At 42.1% G+C, this 18,577-nt stretch overlaps 1 protein-coding gene across 1 annotated transcript; it reads right to left on the reverse strand.

Moving 5' to 3' along the window:
* Positions 1-1,858: 1,858 nt before the first annotated feature.
* On the reverse strand, positions 1,859-10,550 carry LEPROTL1 (leptin receptor overlapping transcript like 1). Its single transcript, XM_063129021.1, has 4 exons — positions 10,456-10,550; positions 7,518-7,593; positions 5,960-6,146; positions 1,859-4,748 (listed from the first exon to the last, which is right to left on the reverse strand). The coding sequence occupies exons 1-4, from the start codon at positions 10,469-10,471 to the stop codon at positions 4,632-4,634; spliced, it is 396 nt and encodes a 131-aa protein (XP_062985091.1). The 5' UTR covers positions 10,472-10,550; the 3' UTR covers positions 1,859-4,631.
* Between the last annotated feature and the right edge of the window lie 8,027 nt (positions 10,551-18,577).

Here is an 18,577-nt window from a genome sequence, read left to right on the forward strand (position 1 = left end):
AATGACCTCTCGACCCGGAAGTAGATCTACGTGGCTATTAAGTCTACGGTGTATAAATTACCTCCCTATGGTACGAGAACAATTTATACGCATGCGCAATTGGGGGAGGAGGAGGCGACGCGCCGAGGCCGCCCTTCCAAGCAACAAGTAGCGGTGGCGCATGCGCAGACGGTGCGGAGTTTTGCTTGATGGGCGTGTGCTGCTTTGCTCCTCTCTATTGGGGACCTTCCCATACAGGATTGCCACCGTTATAAAAATTTCTGCTAGCCTGAGAGCCTCTGGGCACGTGCAAAGCTCCCGCCCCCCCCCCCTCGAATGGTCAACAGAACTGCAGCCCTATCATCTCTATTTTATTTATTACATTTTTATACCGCCCAATAGCTGAAGCTCTCTGGGCAGTTCACAAAAATTAAAACCATTAAGAACATAATAAATCATCCAACAATCCAAAAAACCAAATACAATATAAAAAACACAACCAGGATAAAACCACACTGCAGAACCTGATCTAGGATTAAAATACAGAATTAAAACAGCAAAGTTTAAATTTAGGTGTTAAAATACTGAGAAAACAAAAAGGTCTTCAGCTGGCGAAAGGAGTACAGTGTAGGCACCAGGCGGACCTCTCTGGGGAGCTCGTTCCACAGCCGCAGTGCCACAGTGGAGAAGGCCCTCCTCCTAGTAGCCATCTGTCTCCCCTGCCTGATGTCAATCCAGAGCTGATCTTTGCCCAAAGCAGCTGCTGCGGCTTGCATCTGTACTGTATGTACACACATTTCTGCTGCCAGAAAGGAAAGAATGGGCAACTTTGTTACCAATTGTTTTGCAGATTTGCTGTCGCATTTTCAAGCAGCTCTCAGTTCTAGCAAACAGAAAAATATTTTCTCCACACCTTCACCGGCTTCGAGATGAGAGAAGACTAATTGAAGGACCTGTTCTCTAGGACTAGCAAGGCAAGTATTGCACAACGTGGTGAAGAAAATGCAAGATAAAGTACACAAAATACAAGAAATTGTGCAAATTCCTTTTGCCATCTTGTAGCAGCCATTCCACCTGGCTGAAGCAGAGGAAGATGGCTCTGCTGAGAGACAGCTGCCTTTGGTTCCTCCTCTCCATGAACTATTTTCATGCAAACTTCATTCAGCCACAGGAACTTCATTCAAAGCGCATAACAAAAGCTTTGTGGCCCTGTTCAGAAGACACCTTAAACCACGGTGTCTTCTGAACCGGCTCTGCTGGCTGGGGCATTCTGGGAGATGCAGTCCATCTGGAGCGCCCCAGGTTGAGGAAGGCTGCTTTAAAAGCTGGTCCCTGAGTTTGCTAATCTCCTTTTCCTTTTATGTTGTTTCTTATAGATTGTGAACATGGAGACAAGAACAGTTTTCTTTGTTATTGATCTTGTAAATTCTGCTTTAGGAGCCTTTTCAGCTGAAGAGCAGGTAAACATTCTTAAAACAAATAATAATTTGCCTAGGTGGAAGAATTTGGGCTGGCTGAGTGCAGAATTTTAATCTTTAAATATATGGATATGCACAGCCTATATTCCTGTTTACAACTCTAGGTTATTTGAGCTGATGCCACAGCCTTAAGAGCCAGGCCATTTATCTATTATCCTATTTATTTTTAAACAGAAAAAAAGTTCTACAACTCCCAGTATTCCCCATCCAGCCATGACTGACTGAACCAATTCCAACATGCCTTTGGGGAATAACAGCCCAATAGATCTCCACAGGAAGCCTAGATCAATGACTTCCTGCTATTCAAACATAGAAATCTACTTCACACATTGCCTGGAACAAAGTAGGCTTTTCTATCTTTTTTTATTAACAGCGGATGCTCATTAAAAACCAAAACAATCTGATATTTAATTTTTTTTATTGTTTTCTCATCAAAATTTCTCTTTGTAGAAGGATGGCAATGCTTCTCAGTGCATATTACATGGAAAAAGGACATACCTCTCAAATGTCTAACCTGATAATCGGAGACAGCACTATGTCTAAAAATGAGCGGAATCGCCACCACAATGCTGTCCACACAATTAATACACAGAAAACACACTACTCTTAAATATAATAGAGTTGGCACCCAATGGAGGAGTAGCCAGTCATTTCACAAATAAAAGCAACAAAAAGCAGAAGAGAACCCATTTTGCTATAGTACATGATTGGGAGGATCACAAACAGTTTGTATCTATCTATGATGGCTATTCCGTCATCAGTGCAGGAAGTTTCCAAAGGAGCTTCAGGGATTTGAGAGCATAAATCTGTGTCATGCAGTAAAAGTTGTGCTTCCAAATCCCAAAAGCGGATGTGTAAATGCTGAGATATTTCAAACTTGGGCTAGGATCCAAGTAACTGTGCAGGTGCTTTAAAGCCTACTTGTACAGGTCCATCCTCTGCTCTTGACTTTCAGGAAAAAATGATTTTGAGGTTAGAATATGGACGTAACTGTCATGATCACTGGGCTTCAGGATAATTTTTGTATTTTAAGTCAGTATCACATCTTTTAAAATTACACAGGAACACAGCATCACCTACGTGTATATTTAGTGATGCACTGTTAACTACAGTCTGTTAAACAACGCCTTACACCTGCAAAGGTAAGGCATGATCCAGCCTCACTTCCATGGACGGAGTTCTGTCATTTAAAGGAGATCAGTAAATGTCTCCATTCTTCCTTTATTTATTACATTTATATACTGCCTCATAGCCGAAGCTCTCTGGGCGGTTTACAAAAGTTAAAAATGGTGATTTTCCCACTCTTTCTCCATATGTCCCATATTGCAGTGTACCAGACAGTCATTGCAATGGAAGACCAGGGCACGCCACTGTTTTATCCATCCAGCTATCCCTCACCTGCCCAAGATCCTGGGGAGGTAATGGCTGAAGGGGTTTACAGGTGCAATGTGAAGTGTACATGCCTATGGACCAGCCATGGAGGGAGAGAAGAAGGCTCCACTGAGTTTGCCCACAGTGGGATGGATCATGCTCATAGTCTGGTAATTGTCTTTTAAAAGGGAATATGTTTAGGTGACTGCATCAAGTAGTCAGACTTGGCTAGTTTGCAATAATGTACAGTGTTAGCACAGACAGAGATTAAGTACCTCACTAATGAGTCACCAGCAAAAGAATGTCTAGAAAATATGGTAATTTATGGTTAATGGAAACGACAAGTAAGAGGTATGCAACAAATATTAAATATTGCAAATTACATGTGATATACTTTAACAGAACTACAATTATGATCTAACATTTAATACATTAATACTTAAACTGAAACATTGACAGAATCACTATAAAACCTTCAGTCAAAGAACTGCCAAGTAGCCAAGCTTTGACTGTATATTAATAAAGTAACTGATCTGTCAGGTAAGTTATTACCAACAGTGATCGTTTTAATCTACATTTGAAAAGCCTTTCTATACAATGTATAACATAAATTTTAAAAAAAGGGAAGCAGAAGTTATTTTATCCTTTGCAAACATAGTGGGCGCAATCCCCGGTGCAATTCTCCTGTGCAAGCCATGGGGACAATGAGAGAGAGCTGGACATGAGCACTACTTTCCATTTCCGTCTGGCTTGTGCAGAACGTCCTGCTGGGTTGTGCCCATAATCAGTAGTTCCACGGGTGATCCCTTAACCTCCCCTTTGGTAAAACATAAAAGAGTTGGCATAGAATGTCAAATCATACCATGCTTATAAAATAGAAGCATTTCAAAATGAGCTTTCATGAAGCAGATTTTAAAAGTCAGTTGTCTTTCACTCTCCACTGAGAGATCAGTTTCCTCCCCCCCACCCCCGCTTTAGAGTATCAACAAGGAAACTTTCAAAATGTGTACAATGCGCACACGCTTTCAAAATAATTTAAACTTCGGAATCCCATTATTGTCCAAAGCTATCTCATCCCCGTACCAATGGCATTATCATGTTTTCCACAGCATAGGCAACACACTAACAGCCACTGGGTACTTTTTTCTTCGTCACTACCAAAATCCAACAACCATGTACACATTTGCTAATTAATGACACAATTCAGCTGTTTTAAGTCCTATTTATTTCAAAAAGGGATATGAGTGTAGAAAACATGCTTAACTCCCCCCCTCTGAGATCAACAGGACTTGTACACAATTCTATGCACACTTACTTGGGAGTAAGCCCCACTGAACTCAGTGAGACTTATATCCCAATACCCATGCCTAGGACGGGACTTCAAAAACCACTTACCTTTCACTGCATTTTGTCCTCAGCTCATTGCCAGTCTGGTTATACAGTTCCACATTATAGCTTAAAAATAACCCATGGTCAAAAGATCAATTTTGTATTTAAACACAGTTATGACGTTCTTCCAAAAAAGAAAAAAGAAAAAAAGAGAAACATTTAAATCACATTTAAGCATTCTGGTTCCCACATCAAAATAAAGCCTTAAAAGAAAACAGCATCCACAATTTAAAATGTTTAAATCAAGCAATATGCTAAAGTTGCATGTAAATGGAGAGGAAAAGTTAATACAGAGTGTCCTACACCTAGGGTCCCTCTGTGGAAACAGTACATTCGCTTTATTGCCCGTTCTTTCTGTTGTATGGATGGCCACGGTATGACAAAAGATGCTGATAGTTCTCTTCCCAAATCTTTTCACCACTGTTGCCAGCTGAAGTCATCATTGCTGCCGAAAACCAAGAAGAACCCTAGGATGGTAGCAAATATGACTGTGTTCCCTGTGAGGACAAGCGCACAGGCTCCCCAATAAATCTATGAACAGGGGAAAGAAAAGAATTACATATACAAAGAAATAAACACATACGCAGAAGTTACACTACTTCCTGGGATGCATCCAATGTAACTGCTAAGTAAACCAAGGATGCTCCGTCCATTCACAGAGCAATTACGCTGGATTCAACCCGCTTTTTAAATATGTATTATTTATTTACATTTAGAACTCACTGTTCCTCTAAGGCAGAGGTGCACAACATAGACAATGGCTTGTCTATGGCCACCTGCTAAATCCGTGATATTTGAACCAGTTAGTTTCTGGTTCACTGCTCACTCCAGGGGATGGATCTTAACTTTTAGGGAGCACCTGGGAGTATTACGGGGCTAAAGTATTATGGATGCTTTAAAAACTCTTAATGAACACACAGAATCTCTGCATGTGGCCTTTGGGATCCTGGCCTCAAGTTCACTACTTGGATAAGACCTAACTATCTGTAAAATACAGTGCAATTCTATAGATGTCTACTCAGAGTAAGCCCCCTGGCTTACTTCCAGGAAAGCAAGAATAGGTTTGTAGCAACATAACCATGACTTCCTATGTTCTCAAAAGGGAACAATGACACTTTTGAGTGCTCAAAAACACTTTGCAAGCGTTCTCAATAATACTTTCAACAGCCCTATGAGTAAGTCTGAATTATTATTCTCATATTACAGAAAGGGATTTGAGGGTGACTGATTGAGGGTGTAAACCCGGGGACCGTTCAGCCATTCATTCTTAGGCGCTACATTTTAACATGTAACAAAATCTTGTTAATTTCTGCTCTGAAGACCTATGCAGACAGATAATAGAGTTGCTTGGGAAAGCACAATTCAAGGGTTGTCAGCCATGCTGGAAGTTATCACGCCACATCCAACATGACTGACTCAACCCACATAAAATGACTGTGATCCAGAGCAGGGTAGGATGCACATTCAATTTACACAGAGAGTCAGCTGTGCTCAAATCTGAGTTCTCTGATGGCTCCCCACAAGCATGAAGAGTTGCCTGGGAACTTCAGCAACAACCCAGAAACTTCCAATTCACAGTTCACACAGGGATATCCTTCCTATAGTCACAGATAACCTGGAGTCAGCCCTACGAGCTTTTTAAACCAACCAACATCTTTTTACCTGTTCTTATACCTCTTGTTTTTGAAGCCAACATAGAATGCTGTAGCAAAAACAACAACATCCATAAAGGAATTACTAACCAGCTGTGCTCTGGCAAATACAATCGGAAGCCCAAATGCTGAGACAACAATGCCCGTCGTAAGAAATATGGCAAGTTCCTTGCAGGCGTTACTTGTAGCATCTGTGTCTTCAACTACTCTTCTGGATATGCAGTATGGAATTGGAGAGAGAGTGTAGAAGAACAGAACGAACAGGGGCCAATATTGGCTAGGAGTAAAGAAAAAAAGTTAACAGTTTGGTATTTTATATTCTTCCTCTTGTATTCTTTTCAGATTATACCATACTATCCTTATGCAAATAGTCTTGTTTTTAACAGCATTCCTATTTATTCATTGGATGCGGTGTAAGCAGAACACTCAAGATTTTTCCTGTTTTAGTATTATGTTTGTTTTTGTTTCATTTTAAACAGCATTCCCTAGATCAGCCTTCCTCAACCTGGGGCGCTCCAGATGTGTTGGACTACAACTCCCAGAATGCCCCAGCCAGCTGGCTGGGGCATTCTGGGAATTGTAGTCCAACACATCTGGAGCGCCCCAGGTTGAGGAATTCTGGCCTAGATGCTTCCACTGTGGCAGTGAAAAAAGAACTGAGCAAGAAGGCAGCAGCCATGGCCCCTAGAATGTGCAATTAAATGGTGGGGCTGAGTCACCCACTAAAAACTCCAGTTATGGAAGCTTCCCAGCATAGGCTCTAAGATGCAAAACTTGGAAAAAGAAACTGGTGAGTGGAGAAAGTATGTAGCACACTAAGAATTAGATTGTAAAGGTAGAAGTTAACCAGAGATCCTACTAATAGCCCCTTCCCCCATTAAAATAAGTAAAGTTTGAGTATCAGGTGAGTGGGGAGTTCTGGGTATCAGGTGAGTGGGGAGTTTGGGCCTCCAGCCCATTTGAGTGTGATATTTGGAGCTAATATGACAGTTTTAGAAACAACCTGTTAACAGTGGTATCTTCACTTTAATGAGAGCAAATTGCTTCAGCATAAAGAACTGTTCTTCAACCATAACAAAACTGGTTCACTCAACATAGTGAAACTAAAATGACATATTCCCAAGTATTTCAATTAACTGAATTATGGATCACCCTGGAAGCCACAAGCCATATTACAGAGTAGACTGAACTTCTGTTGGTCATTCAGTTTTACTGTGCTGTGGCTCTTCTGAAGTATACACTTTGGTGGATTACAGCTTGAGGGACTTTCTATCTCTGAGTTTTAGTACAGTAACAATTTCAGCACACAGCTGAGAAACAGCTGTGCTCAGCCAAGAGCAAGAATTGCAGGCTTTTTTCTCCCTCTCCAAGCCTCAAAGGGCTACTGGTTCTTTGCTAGAATCAGCATTGATTTTTGTTTATTTAAACCAGGGGTTTCCTTCCAGATGTTTTGACCTACCACTCCCATTACCTCGAGGCAGCATAGCCAGTGATGAGGGATGATGGGAATTGTAAGGCAAAACATCTGGAGGGGCCATATGTTGCCCACCCCTGCTTTAAACCCACTAGATACAGAGGATATGGATATAGAGCCAGAAATTAAAAGGAAACTAAGCAGCGAACAAGGATATGTAAAAATATACATTACTTGTACTGCGGAAGTGCACAACCAAGCATAAGGAACATTAGTCCAATAGCTCCCCCAAAGGACAGGCTAATCAAAGCTGTAAAGACAGACATAAAACCGTATCAGTCCACCAAAATATTTACAGAACTACAGGCAGGAGACTAGAGTACTGCTTCTGTTCTCACGAACAACCTTTCAGTTCAGCCACTTTGAATTCCAAAGAAGTAGAACACTTAAAGCAGTTTTTAACATAGTGACTCCAGCTTGACAGAAGGAAGAGGAAAATGCAAAATAGTGTAAAATGCCAGCGTCACCCAGTGTCACATTTAGATAAGCTGTAAAATGGTTTGACAGCTTCTGATATAATCGTATTTATGCGGATAATACAGGTAACGCAGATGAAAAACAATTACATATGCAGATTGACACTATATAATAAATATAATATTGATAATTGGGATATTGAGACTGTTGTATTTATTTATTGCTGGAGATAACTTAATATTAGCTGGGTTGCTGTTGACTTTATGGTGTTTTATTATTGCTGTGGATTTTCAAATGGAAATGTAGGACATCAATAAGTAATTTACTAATTGATACTGCATGAAGTGTCATAAATGCAAGAGCTTTTTCTAGCCTATTAACTTTAGCATTTCTATAGCACCTTCACTGTTCAAAGCATTTCACATGCATTTCCTCAGTCATTATTACAACATTCCTGTAAGGTAGGTTAATATTATTTTCCTCATATTGAAGGTGGGGGGTAGCTGGGAGAAAGTGATTTGCTCAAGGCAATACAGTGAACTTATGGCGGAAGTGAAAGCCTATATACACAGCTGAGAGTAGGGCTCATCAAACCCAATAGGACTTACTTCTGAGTAGACACATACAGGATTGCACTGTTAACGTAGGATGTACAATAGACTAGCTATAGCTAGTTACACAGTACACCAGCCATCCTGAACCTGGTGTCCTCCGGATGTTTAAACTACAACTCCAGTAATCACCAGCCAGCATGGCAAATGGCCGTTGTGGCAGGGAATGATGGGAGTTGTAGTCCAACACAAAGTTGCCTAAGCTGGCTAGGGCTGGGAATCCAGCTAGAGCAAAACTAATGCTGTTACTGCAGGGCTTTCCTTTTACATAGTTCTCTCCACAGTGCCATATGATGCATGTCTAAAGATCTAGTGGAAGCAGGTCTTTGGGTTGGAAACTCCAGATAGGAGACATCACATGGCACAATTGCCATGACATCCTCTATGGCATCTCTCATAAAGACACCCCACTGTCTTATAGTCTTGCCTATTCATCATACTTAGCCCAACTTTCTTTCAGCCAGATAGAAACATACACTGCTGTGGGTGTTTAGTTAGAAGATGAATATTGTGAGCTATTTCAGGATGAGAGAAAGGGAAGTGAAAAATGTATTTAAATAAATACGCATTAAATGCACAGGAGCCCTGTCTGCTTCCTTTGGATCTTTTACACTCATTTCAGTAACCCAGAGAATAATTGAGGAACTCTTAACTGGAAGAGATGTGCAGTTCCCTCAGAAATAATTACAACTGAGTTTGTTGCAGCAAAAGAGCAGAGTACTGGGCACCTTGCACATTTATTGTTTCTGGGGTGGGGGTGGGGGTTGTGAAAGTGTCTACTTTATTAGAATGTACTCTTGACTACAAAAGCTTATGTTGCAATAAATCAGTTAGTCTTTAAGTGCCATGAGTATCAGATAAGTTCAGCTGGGCCCACTTCTACATTTTAGGAGTGAAAAGTTCATTTAGCGCAAGATTTCATTCTGCTACTCATGATGCCTCTGGGAAGAGGATGAGTAGGGCATAAAAGCAGCAGCAGCCCTTTCTACCCCAGTATCTCTCCCTATATAATGCCTCTCCACATGGGAGGGTCTTTTTTTTTAGACGTCATGCCAAATAAGAGCTGATAAACATTTGTGCATCTAGCACTGCAAACCATTTTATTATTTTATTTATTACATTTATATCCCGCCTTTTTTCCTCCAAGGAACCCAAGGCGGTGTGTACATAATCCTCCTCTCCATGTTATCCTCACAACAACAACCCTGTGAGGTAGGGTTGGGCTGAGAGTCTGTGACTGGCCCCCAAAGTCACCCGGGGGGGGGGGGGGGGTTCCATGGCCGAGTGGGGACTAGAACCCGGATCTCCCAGACTCCCAGTCTGACCCTTTAGCTAGGGTGACCGTATAAAAAGGAGGACAGGGCTCCTGTATCTTCAGCAGTAATGTAGGAAAGGGAATTTCAGCAGTTCTCAATTGAAGTGGGTGAAATTCCCTCTTCATCACAACAGTTAAAGCTACACTAGCTATAGCAGAGTGGCCAGATACAAAAGAGGGCAGGGCTCCTGCAGCTTTAACTGTTGTGATGAAGAGGGAATTTCACCCTCTTCAATTGACACCTGCTGAAATTCCCTTTTTTACATTACTGTTAAAGATACAGGAGCCCTGTCCTCTTTTTCATATGGTCACTCTACTTTAGCCACTACACCACACTGTCTCCCCATTAAACCTGCAGGCTTGCAAGTTAAGTCCTATTGAAATCAATTGGCCTCGCTTCCAGGTAAACAGTGCTCTGCGATCGCCTTGTAATCCAGCCCGTGCCTCGGGATACCACCAACAGACTGGGGAGGGGGAACACGGGCAGGTATGGGGCGGGCCGTGGGGGGGGGGGCGGGAGACAATGGGGGCGCTCTCGGCCCCTCGCGCGCTTTCCTCGCCAAGCAGCCTCACGCCCAGGCAGGCGCCCGTTGCTATGGAAACAAAGCTCCCCCCACCCCAGCATCGTCGGGGTACGTCACCGCCAGCACGGAGGGGCGACGTTCTTCCCCGGGCCCAGCGGCCCGGCCTGAGAGGCCCCCCGCCCGCCCCTCCTGCCTTGCTCTAGCCCTCCCCATTCCACCCCTCCAAACCGCCCCAGCGATGCTACCTTTGATGCCGGCCATGATGCTGCTGTTATTGTCGCACAGGCCGCTCCCAGCCAACCACAAAGTGGAAGGAAGGCGGCCAGGCAAACCCCGGAAGTGCGCGCTCGCAGAGTACGGCGCCCGCTGGGTGCCACGGGGACCCTAGACTTAAGAATTAGACTGACGCACAAACGCACAGCTTTTGGTTTACGTTCATATATATTTCCCCTCCCAAAGGCGGAAGTGAGAGATAGTGGACTCATCTACACCAAGCAGGATATTGCACTATGAAAGCGGTATATAAAAAGCAGGAGCCGCACCAAGCAGGATATAGCGGTATGAAAGCGGTATACGGTATGTGTCAATGGGCCCCAACTGTTGTCAGTGCACTTCAATACCGCTATAGAGTGCCTTTCATACCACAATATCCTGCTTGGTGTAGATTAGCCCAGCGGTCAGAATCCAATATAAACTTCTCCTGTTGACCTTCAAAGCTTTTCACGGTCTAGCTCCTGCCTATCTCTCCTCTCTCATCTCACACTATTGCCCCGCTCGTGCTCTTCGCTCCTCTGATGCCATGCTTCTTGCCTGCCCAAGGGTCTCTACTTCCCTTGCTCGGCTTCGCCCATTTTCCTCTGCTGCCCCTCATGCCTGGAATGCTCTTCCAGAACACCTGAGAACTACCAACTCAATCACAGCTTTTAAAACACAGCTAAAAACTTTTCTTTTCCCTATAGCTTTTAAACTTTGAGTTTGTTCTGACTCTATACTGTTAGCTTCACCCTTCCCGGTGCCTGTTTACACTTCCCTGTGCCTGTTTGCATTCTCTTTCCCTCCTTATTGTTTATTACAACTTATTAGATTGTAAGCCTATGCGGCAGGGTCTTGCTATTTACTGTGTTATCTGTACAGCACCATGTACATCGATGGTGCTATATAAATAAATAATAATAATAATAATAATAATAAAACTTTTTGGCACCAGGGACCGGTTTCGTGGAAGACAATTTTTCCACAGACTGGTGGGGGTGGGGGGGGTTTCAGGGCATGATTTTGGGAAGCCCTCCCACCACCACCACCACTACTCCTCCAGCGTCCTGGCTTCACTTCGGCTGGGTGGGCGCCCAGCTGAAGCAAAACCAGGACGCTGGGGTGGGGGTGGCTTCAGAACAGCACGCCCGGAAGTCGGTCTTCCAGAGCAGCTTCCGGCCAGGCGCGCCGTTCCGAAGCCACCCCCACCCCAGCGTCCTGGCTTTGCTTCAGCTGGGCAGGTGAGATGGCACCCCGCACCCAGGTACACTGGGGTGGTGGTGGGGGAGTGAAAGCAGCTCACCTGCGTGGCCCAGTTCGTAACAGGCCACGGACCGGTTTGGGGACCCATGGATTAGGCCACTTATAGAACTCAAAGAAATCCAGAATTTTAGCGTGTGTGTGTTTGGACACCTGTAACATCATATGCGATTATAAAAGTATGTACTTATATTGTAAAATATGACCCAGGTAAGTTAGGGTTGAATGTTTAGAGAGTGAGTGAAAGGTAGAAGGGGCTTGTGTGTGTGTGTGTGTGTGTGTGTGTGTGTGTGTCAGGATCCTGAGGTTTTCAAAGGGGGGACTGACAGAAGTCAGACAGGGATTGAACAAAATACATCTAGTGAGTGGGATTTTAAGAATAGGATTTAGAAAAGGAATAATAAGACCATCTATAGTTTAATTAATAATAATATGTAACTCTTCTTGTATTGAATGAATTTTATTTTGGCTATCGGGCGGTATAGGAATGCAATGAATAAATAAATAAATATTTATAAATACAAAATCCAATGTTTTATCTTTTTACGCTACCAGATAACAAAACCTCATTTCCTTGTTACTTCTCCTGTAGAGGAAACCAATTAATCACATTGGGTGTCTTCTTTGACCCAGTGTAAAAAGGGCTGGAGCTTTGTGTGTCAGTGAGGAGGACAGACCAAACTGGATACAGAAGTCCTGAGGAGTTTCTCCATTTCAACAGATGGAAACTGGAGAAGGTATAACCCAGGGCAGGAATGTCACAAGTGGCAGCAAAGCGGTGAGGTCTGAAATAAAGGTATCCAAAATAAAGGGGCTTTATTTCATCATGAACTGCTGAGTTAAAAAAAAAGGGACAGAGACTTCTGTAGTGACAAGAAAGAGAGGGAATCTACACTGTGTACTGAAGGTGCTTGCGTGCGCCTGCAGTGCGCCTCCAAAGCGATCGTGTAGATCCTAGAAGGAAGAGGCGGAGGAAGAGGCAGCTGGGGAATCCAGCCACGTCCTTGCCGCCGCCGCCGCCACCCACCTCCCCGCCGGCCTCCTGCTGCCGGCGAAAGAGCCACTCAGCGGAAGAAGGCGGGGCGGAGAGCAGAAGAAGCTCTCCGACCCGGGTGGCTCTTTCGCCGGCAGCAGGAGGCCGGCGGGGAGGTGGGCGGCAGCAAGGATGCGGCTGGATTCCCCAGCTGCCTCTTCCTTCTAGGATCTACACGATCGCTTTGGAGGCGTACTGAAGGAGCATGCAAGCGCCTTCAGTACACAGTGTAGATTCCCTCAGAGATGCCTTAGGTTGGTTTCCTGCATTGAGCAGGGAGTTGGACTCGATGGCCTTGTAGGTCCCTTCCAACTCTACTATTCTATGATTCTATGAGAGGGTACACTAGTGTTACATGATATCAATCCTGAAACCTATCTCAAGAAAACCCAAATAGTAAGATCGTTTGGGTGAGAGAAACTCTGAGAAGAATGGAATTTTTAAGCATGAAAAAAAGGATGGACCCTTGGGGAGATATAAGAGTCCGAATCTTTGGAAACACAAAGTTTGTTATAACTGTGATTTAATTAGTCATATTAAACCTAATTGTCCAAGACAGGGAGAGAAGACTGAAAAATCCACCTCAGTCAGGCATATTCAAATACGGAACATAGAAAAGGAGCAAAGAGGTTTTACTTTGTTATATGTTGAAAGGGGATCAAGTAGCTGAAATTGATGACATTTTCAGGGAGAAAGTGACCCTAAATGGAAAAGAACATATAGCTGTACTTGACACTGGTGCTGAAATTTCTCGATACATTCAGATCTAATTAATCCTGAGAATATTTGCATAAGAGGAAAACCTGTTCAAACACCTTTGGCAAAAAGTCAAAGTAGCCTGGAGAGATTCCGAAGGAGAGTTTGAAGTAGTAGGGGTTAACTCTGAACAATGTGAATCTTTTATTTTTGGAAAAGAGATTATATCTCATGAGAGGCAAATATACATTGCATATGAGGAGAAAAAGCACCACTAAGCGGTGTGAGAAGAGAGACTGGCTCTGGTGCTGTGAAGGATGATGAATCTTAAATGGTATTTATCGAAAAATAAAAGACTTCTATTTTTTTAAAAAAAAACTCAAAAAGGTCAACATTTCGGATACCAAGATCCTTCGTCAGGAGCAAAGGTTGACACTTTTTCTATGGAGCGTCCTCGTAAACAGCTTTCGACAAGGATGCTCCATAGAAAAAGTGTCAACCTTTGCTGCTGACGAAGGATCTTGGTATCCAAAATGTTGAGCTTTTTGAGTTTTTTTAAATTAAAGTCTTATTTTTCGATAAATACCATTAAAGATTCATCATCCTTCACAGCACCAGAGCCTGTCTCCCTTCTCACATGAAATATACATTGTAACCAGGTCCCAACAAGGAGCCAGGGACAATGATTCTGTGGTAACAGAGAGAGGAGGCGTTCATGACACCGTGAAGCTGTTGCCTAGCAACCAAGTAAAATGCCCGGCAGTGAGACAGTAGGCTTAGTTGTTTTAATTCATTCAGCTCAAGCTGACTGTGAAATGCTACTGAGAGTGATAAGAGTTTTGAAATACTACAAACACAGGCACAGGCACAAGGATCCTCTCTGGTGAAGCCCAAAAAGAACAAATCTTTTGGGAGAATGGTCTGTTTACATAGGAAATGATTGCCAGAAAATAGAGGGCAGATCTGTGAGGCTGAAAAGCAGCTGATTGTTCCTCAGCTATACAGACAACAGTCTGAAATTAGCCCATGAATTGGTCTCAGAGGGACTGTGTTTTTGTCAGAACTAATTAAATGTTTTTGGAGGTGTTATGGCCTTAAAACACTTAGGGTGACCATATGAAAAGGAGGACAGGGCTCCTGTATCTTTAACAGTTGTATTGAAAAGGGAACTTCAGCAGGTGTTATTTGTATATATGGGGAACCTGGTGAAATATCCTCCTCATCACAACAGTTAAAGCTGCAGGTGCCCTGCCCTCTTTTAAATCTGGTCACTCTAGTATAGCTCCTGCAGCTTTAACTGTTGTGATGAAGAGGGAATTTCACCAGGTTCTCCATATATACAAAGGACACCTGCTGAAATTCCCTTTTCTATGCAACTGTTAAAGATACAGGAGCCCTGTCCTCCTTTTCATATGGTCACCCTACCTTCAACAACTTACCACCCACAAGCAAATGGGTTGGTTGAAAAATATAATGTGACCCTTAAAAATATGATTAAACCTATGTAAACTAATCATCCTCATTATTGGGATAAGAGACTTCCTTGTATGCAGTTTGTGTATCGTTAAGTGCCCCTGGATTGAACAGGTTTGTCGCCTTTTGAATAGATGTTTGGTAGAAAAGTGAGGGGGCCTTTGGATATCATGAGAGAAAGTTAAGAAAAGTCTTTTATCAGAAGAAAAAGTACCACAATATATTATGGATCCCCCCCCCCAAAAAAAAGGTGAAAGAAGTGATGGAACTGGCACAGGCAAACTTAACCACTTCTCAGCAAAAACAATAGGAATGCTATGATAGAAAAGCAAGGTTCCAAAATTTTGATATAGGTGAGAAGGTTATGGTTTTCCAACCAGTGAACCATTATAAATTACAAACTAGATGGGAACGGACCTAATGCTATTTTTATTTAACAAAACATCCAACCTAAAGAACAGCTTGCTGACTATTTTGTATTGTCTGTTTGGCCCTAATAAAGGTATTATTTAGCTTTGTTGGTGAATAAAAGCCAGTGTGGTGTAGAGGTTAGACTGTTGGACTGGGACTCAGGATATCTGGTTTCTAGTTCCCACTCAGCTATGAAGCTCAGAGGGTGATTTGGGACTCATCACTAACTCTCAGCCTGGTTGTTGTGAGGATAAAATAAAGAGGGCCATGTAAGCTGGGTTCCTTGCAAGAGGGGAAAAGGCGGGATATAAATGTAATAGTAAATTATCCTATCATTTAAAAAAACATTCCAATTGACCAGTCTGCCAATAATTTTAAAGCTTTGTTTTTCTGGCTTTTTTCATTGCAAAACAATGAATTAATGATGTTAGCAATGCTATTACTTAACTACCTTTTGAAAGCATTTAATAGGAGTTGCACAATACGTCTGCCAGCTTCTTCTCATTGTCAGTAACTAGATGAAATACACTGTTTCTGTACTGATAGCCTTATCGTTTTTTCTTCCTCTGCTTCCCTAGTTAATGTATAATCTGAGCCAGACTACAGAAAGACCATCTCTGTTTTCAAAGACCTAGATGACTCACTGGTGTCCTTTAGCTTCTTTTTAGTTCTTTGTTGAATCTCCTGGCTGCCTGATTTGTATTTATAGCCAGACATAGCAGTATGGTGTGTGTGTGTGTGTGAACTAGACATTTACTCACATATACTTTGGGCCTATAAATCTTACCAGCAACACTGGCTCTGATGAATGTCCCTGATTATGATGGTGCTTTGTCCCTCCCACCAGCTGTCCATGGCAAAAGGATTCCTGGGACTTCTTGAGAGAGCAGGTCACATAGAGAGATTTGTGTTTCCCTGCCTTTCAAACTGCAAGTAATAATTTAATTGCACAAATACATTCTCTACTACTGACTGTTGAGAATGTTGCTTGTTCTGCTCGAACACTGCTTCTGATTGGCTCCAGCAAATCTCAGAAGATCTGGACAAGACATATGTAGCCACATAGAAATAAATTTCCATAAATCTCCTCAAGCATGATCTACTATTTAGCCTCATTTCCTATTTGCTCCCTCTACCACACACACACATATAGGGTTGCAGCCTGGGATGCCCCCCCCCCCCGCCGTTTTTGGACCATAGAAAGTGTACCCTTCCCCCACCGCACTCCCACACACATACTAGGGTCCTGTTTACAATTGCATTGGAATTGGCAGAACATCTTTAAACACATCAGTATAAAAATATATTTGTTTATATTATTTAATAGTTTCAAAATAATTTCAAATTTAAAAACAATGAAATTACTAAAGTTAAAAAGAACATGAACTCCTGTCTTTAAAGCTACCTTTTGTTTCTGGTGGGAACCACTGCTGCCCAATCACTACTACACTAAAATCCTAAATTTTTCCATTGAGTTCTACAGGGAAATCACATTTCTGCCTTTCAGGAGATTTTTAAATAGCTTCGCCCATTCACCTGGAAGTTCCCTATCCAGACAATAGATAACTGAAATATTTTCTTATTTCTATGATTGATAATATTCGGACTTAGTGCCTATAAGGAGGTTGGTAGCTCCTAAACATTGTGTAATGGGGAACTACATAGGTAGAGATGACAGGAACTGCACATGTAACTTGTTGGGACAATAAAAAGGGATGTTGAGATTCATAGAACCTTTGAACCTTCTTTTCCACACCCATTCCCAGTTCACCAACCCTCATTACTTCATCATGTAAATACCACTCAAAATGGTCCTGTGATTCACTCCTAACATTCTTATTACTAATGTGATGTGGTTGGAGCAGTATGCTTGTAGAACATGTGGAAATACTTCCTATTCCCCCAACTGTTTAGCTTACAAATTAAGATATGCCAAGGAGAAGCAATGCAGTGGATTTCAAACTGAATCCCAGGGAACTTGGGAGTTCCTCAGAATCTAATGAGACTATGGGCCTATTCAGACAACACACTAAGCCATGGTTAGGCCGCTAACCCTTTTGCAGTAAATGGTTAGTGAGCATGTTTAAATTCTTGTTATGTAGCCACCATGGTTAGGAATGGTTCACACAACACACTAACTCATGGTTTAAACATGCTAAGCCATAATGATTATCTCAAAATGCTTAACCACAGTGTTGTCTGAACAGGGTCAAAGTTAATTAACAATGGGCAAGTTTCCCTGGAAACCCCCACCCCCAACTTGCTCAGCACTAGCAGAAAGTGATTGTATCTATTTTCTATATCTCAAAGCAACACAGACTACTTCCATGTCTGGGACTCCATCATCCATGAGAAATGAGCTAAATTAAATTAGCACTTGTATCTGCCTCGGCCTATTTTTATTTTTATGGAAATAACCCAATGGTTCTCCCCACCCCCAATGTATGTTTTAAACTTTGTAAGGCTGCCTTGAGGCCCAGCATTGGGCAAAAGGCGGGATACAAATAAATAATAATAATAATAATAATAACCCACAATTATTCCAGGAAAATTAACAATCTACCAAGTCCAGAATACATACAGAAATTTTCCTGGGATGTGCACAACAGTCTTTAATACATACCTTTATGTACTTTTAATGTTTTTTATAGTGTGTACACCCTATAAATAAAGCATCCAGAAGCAAAGGGTGCTCTAAATCAATACAACTGAATATACAAAGTGGGGAAAAGAGCTCAAAAATTGGTTCTTTAACCACCATAATTTTAGCATGTTTTAAACATGCAATATTATGGACACTTTATTGGAATGAAGTCCCATTGAACAAAATAAGTAAAACTACACAGGGCTGTGCAGTGCTACACTTATTTCCATCCTGATTTGTGACGTATTTATTCTGAAGTAATCCCATTTTATTTCCATGGGCTTTACTTCCTAGTAAGTGTTTAGGATTGCAGCCCTGCTTGGAAGTAATTCCCACTGTGATATATGTAAGGTAAATTTGGCTAGAATTGTAATTCAGGCTGATAACAAGTGCAACCCAATCCCATACATAAGAGTTTGACACTTATATCCAAGTGTATATAGGACTGTTGCATTAAAATGCCATCCTAGCCTCTTTACTCAGAAGTAGATCCAACTGATTTTTGGTAAAATAAAATCACTCATTTTACTTCAGAAAGCAAAGTCTATTCAGACATTAGGAAAATTTATATCCTTTCCTTGCTAGTTCGGATGAAGGG

Source organism: Elgaria multicarinata, chromosome 6, assembly GCF_023053635.1.
Source record: "Elgaria multicarinata webbii isolate HBS135686 ecotype San Diego chromosome 6, rElgMul1.1.pri, whole genome shotgun sequence".
Taxonomy (NCBI): domain Eukaryota; kingdom Metazoa; phylum Chordata; class Lepidosauria; order Squamata; family Anguidae; genus Elgaria; species Elgaria multicarinata.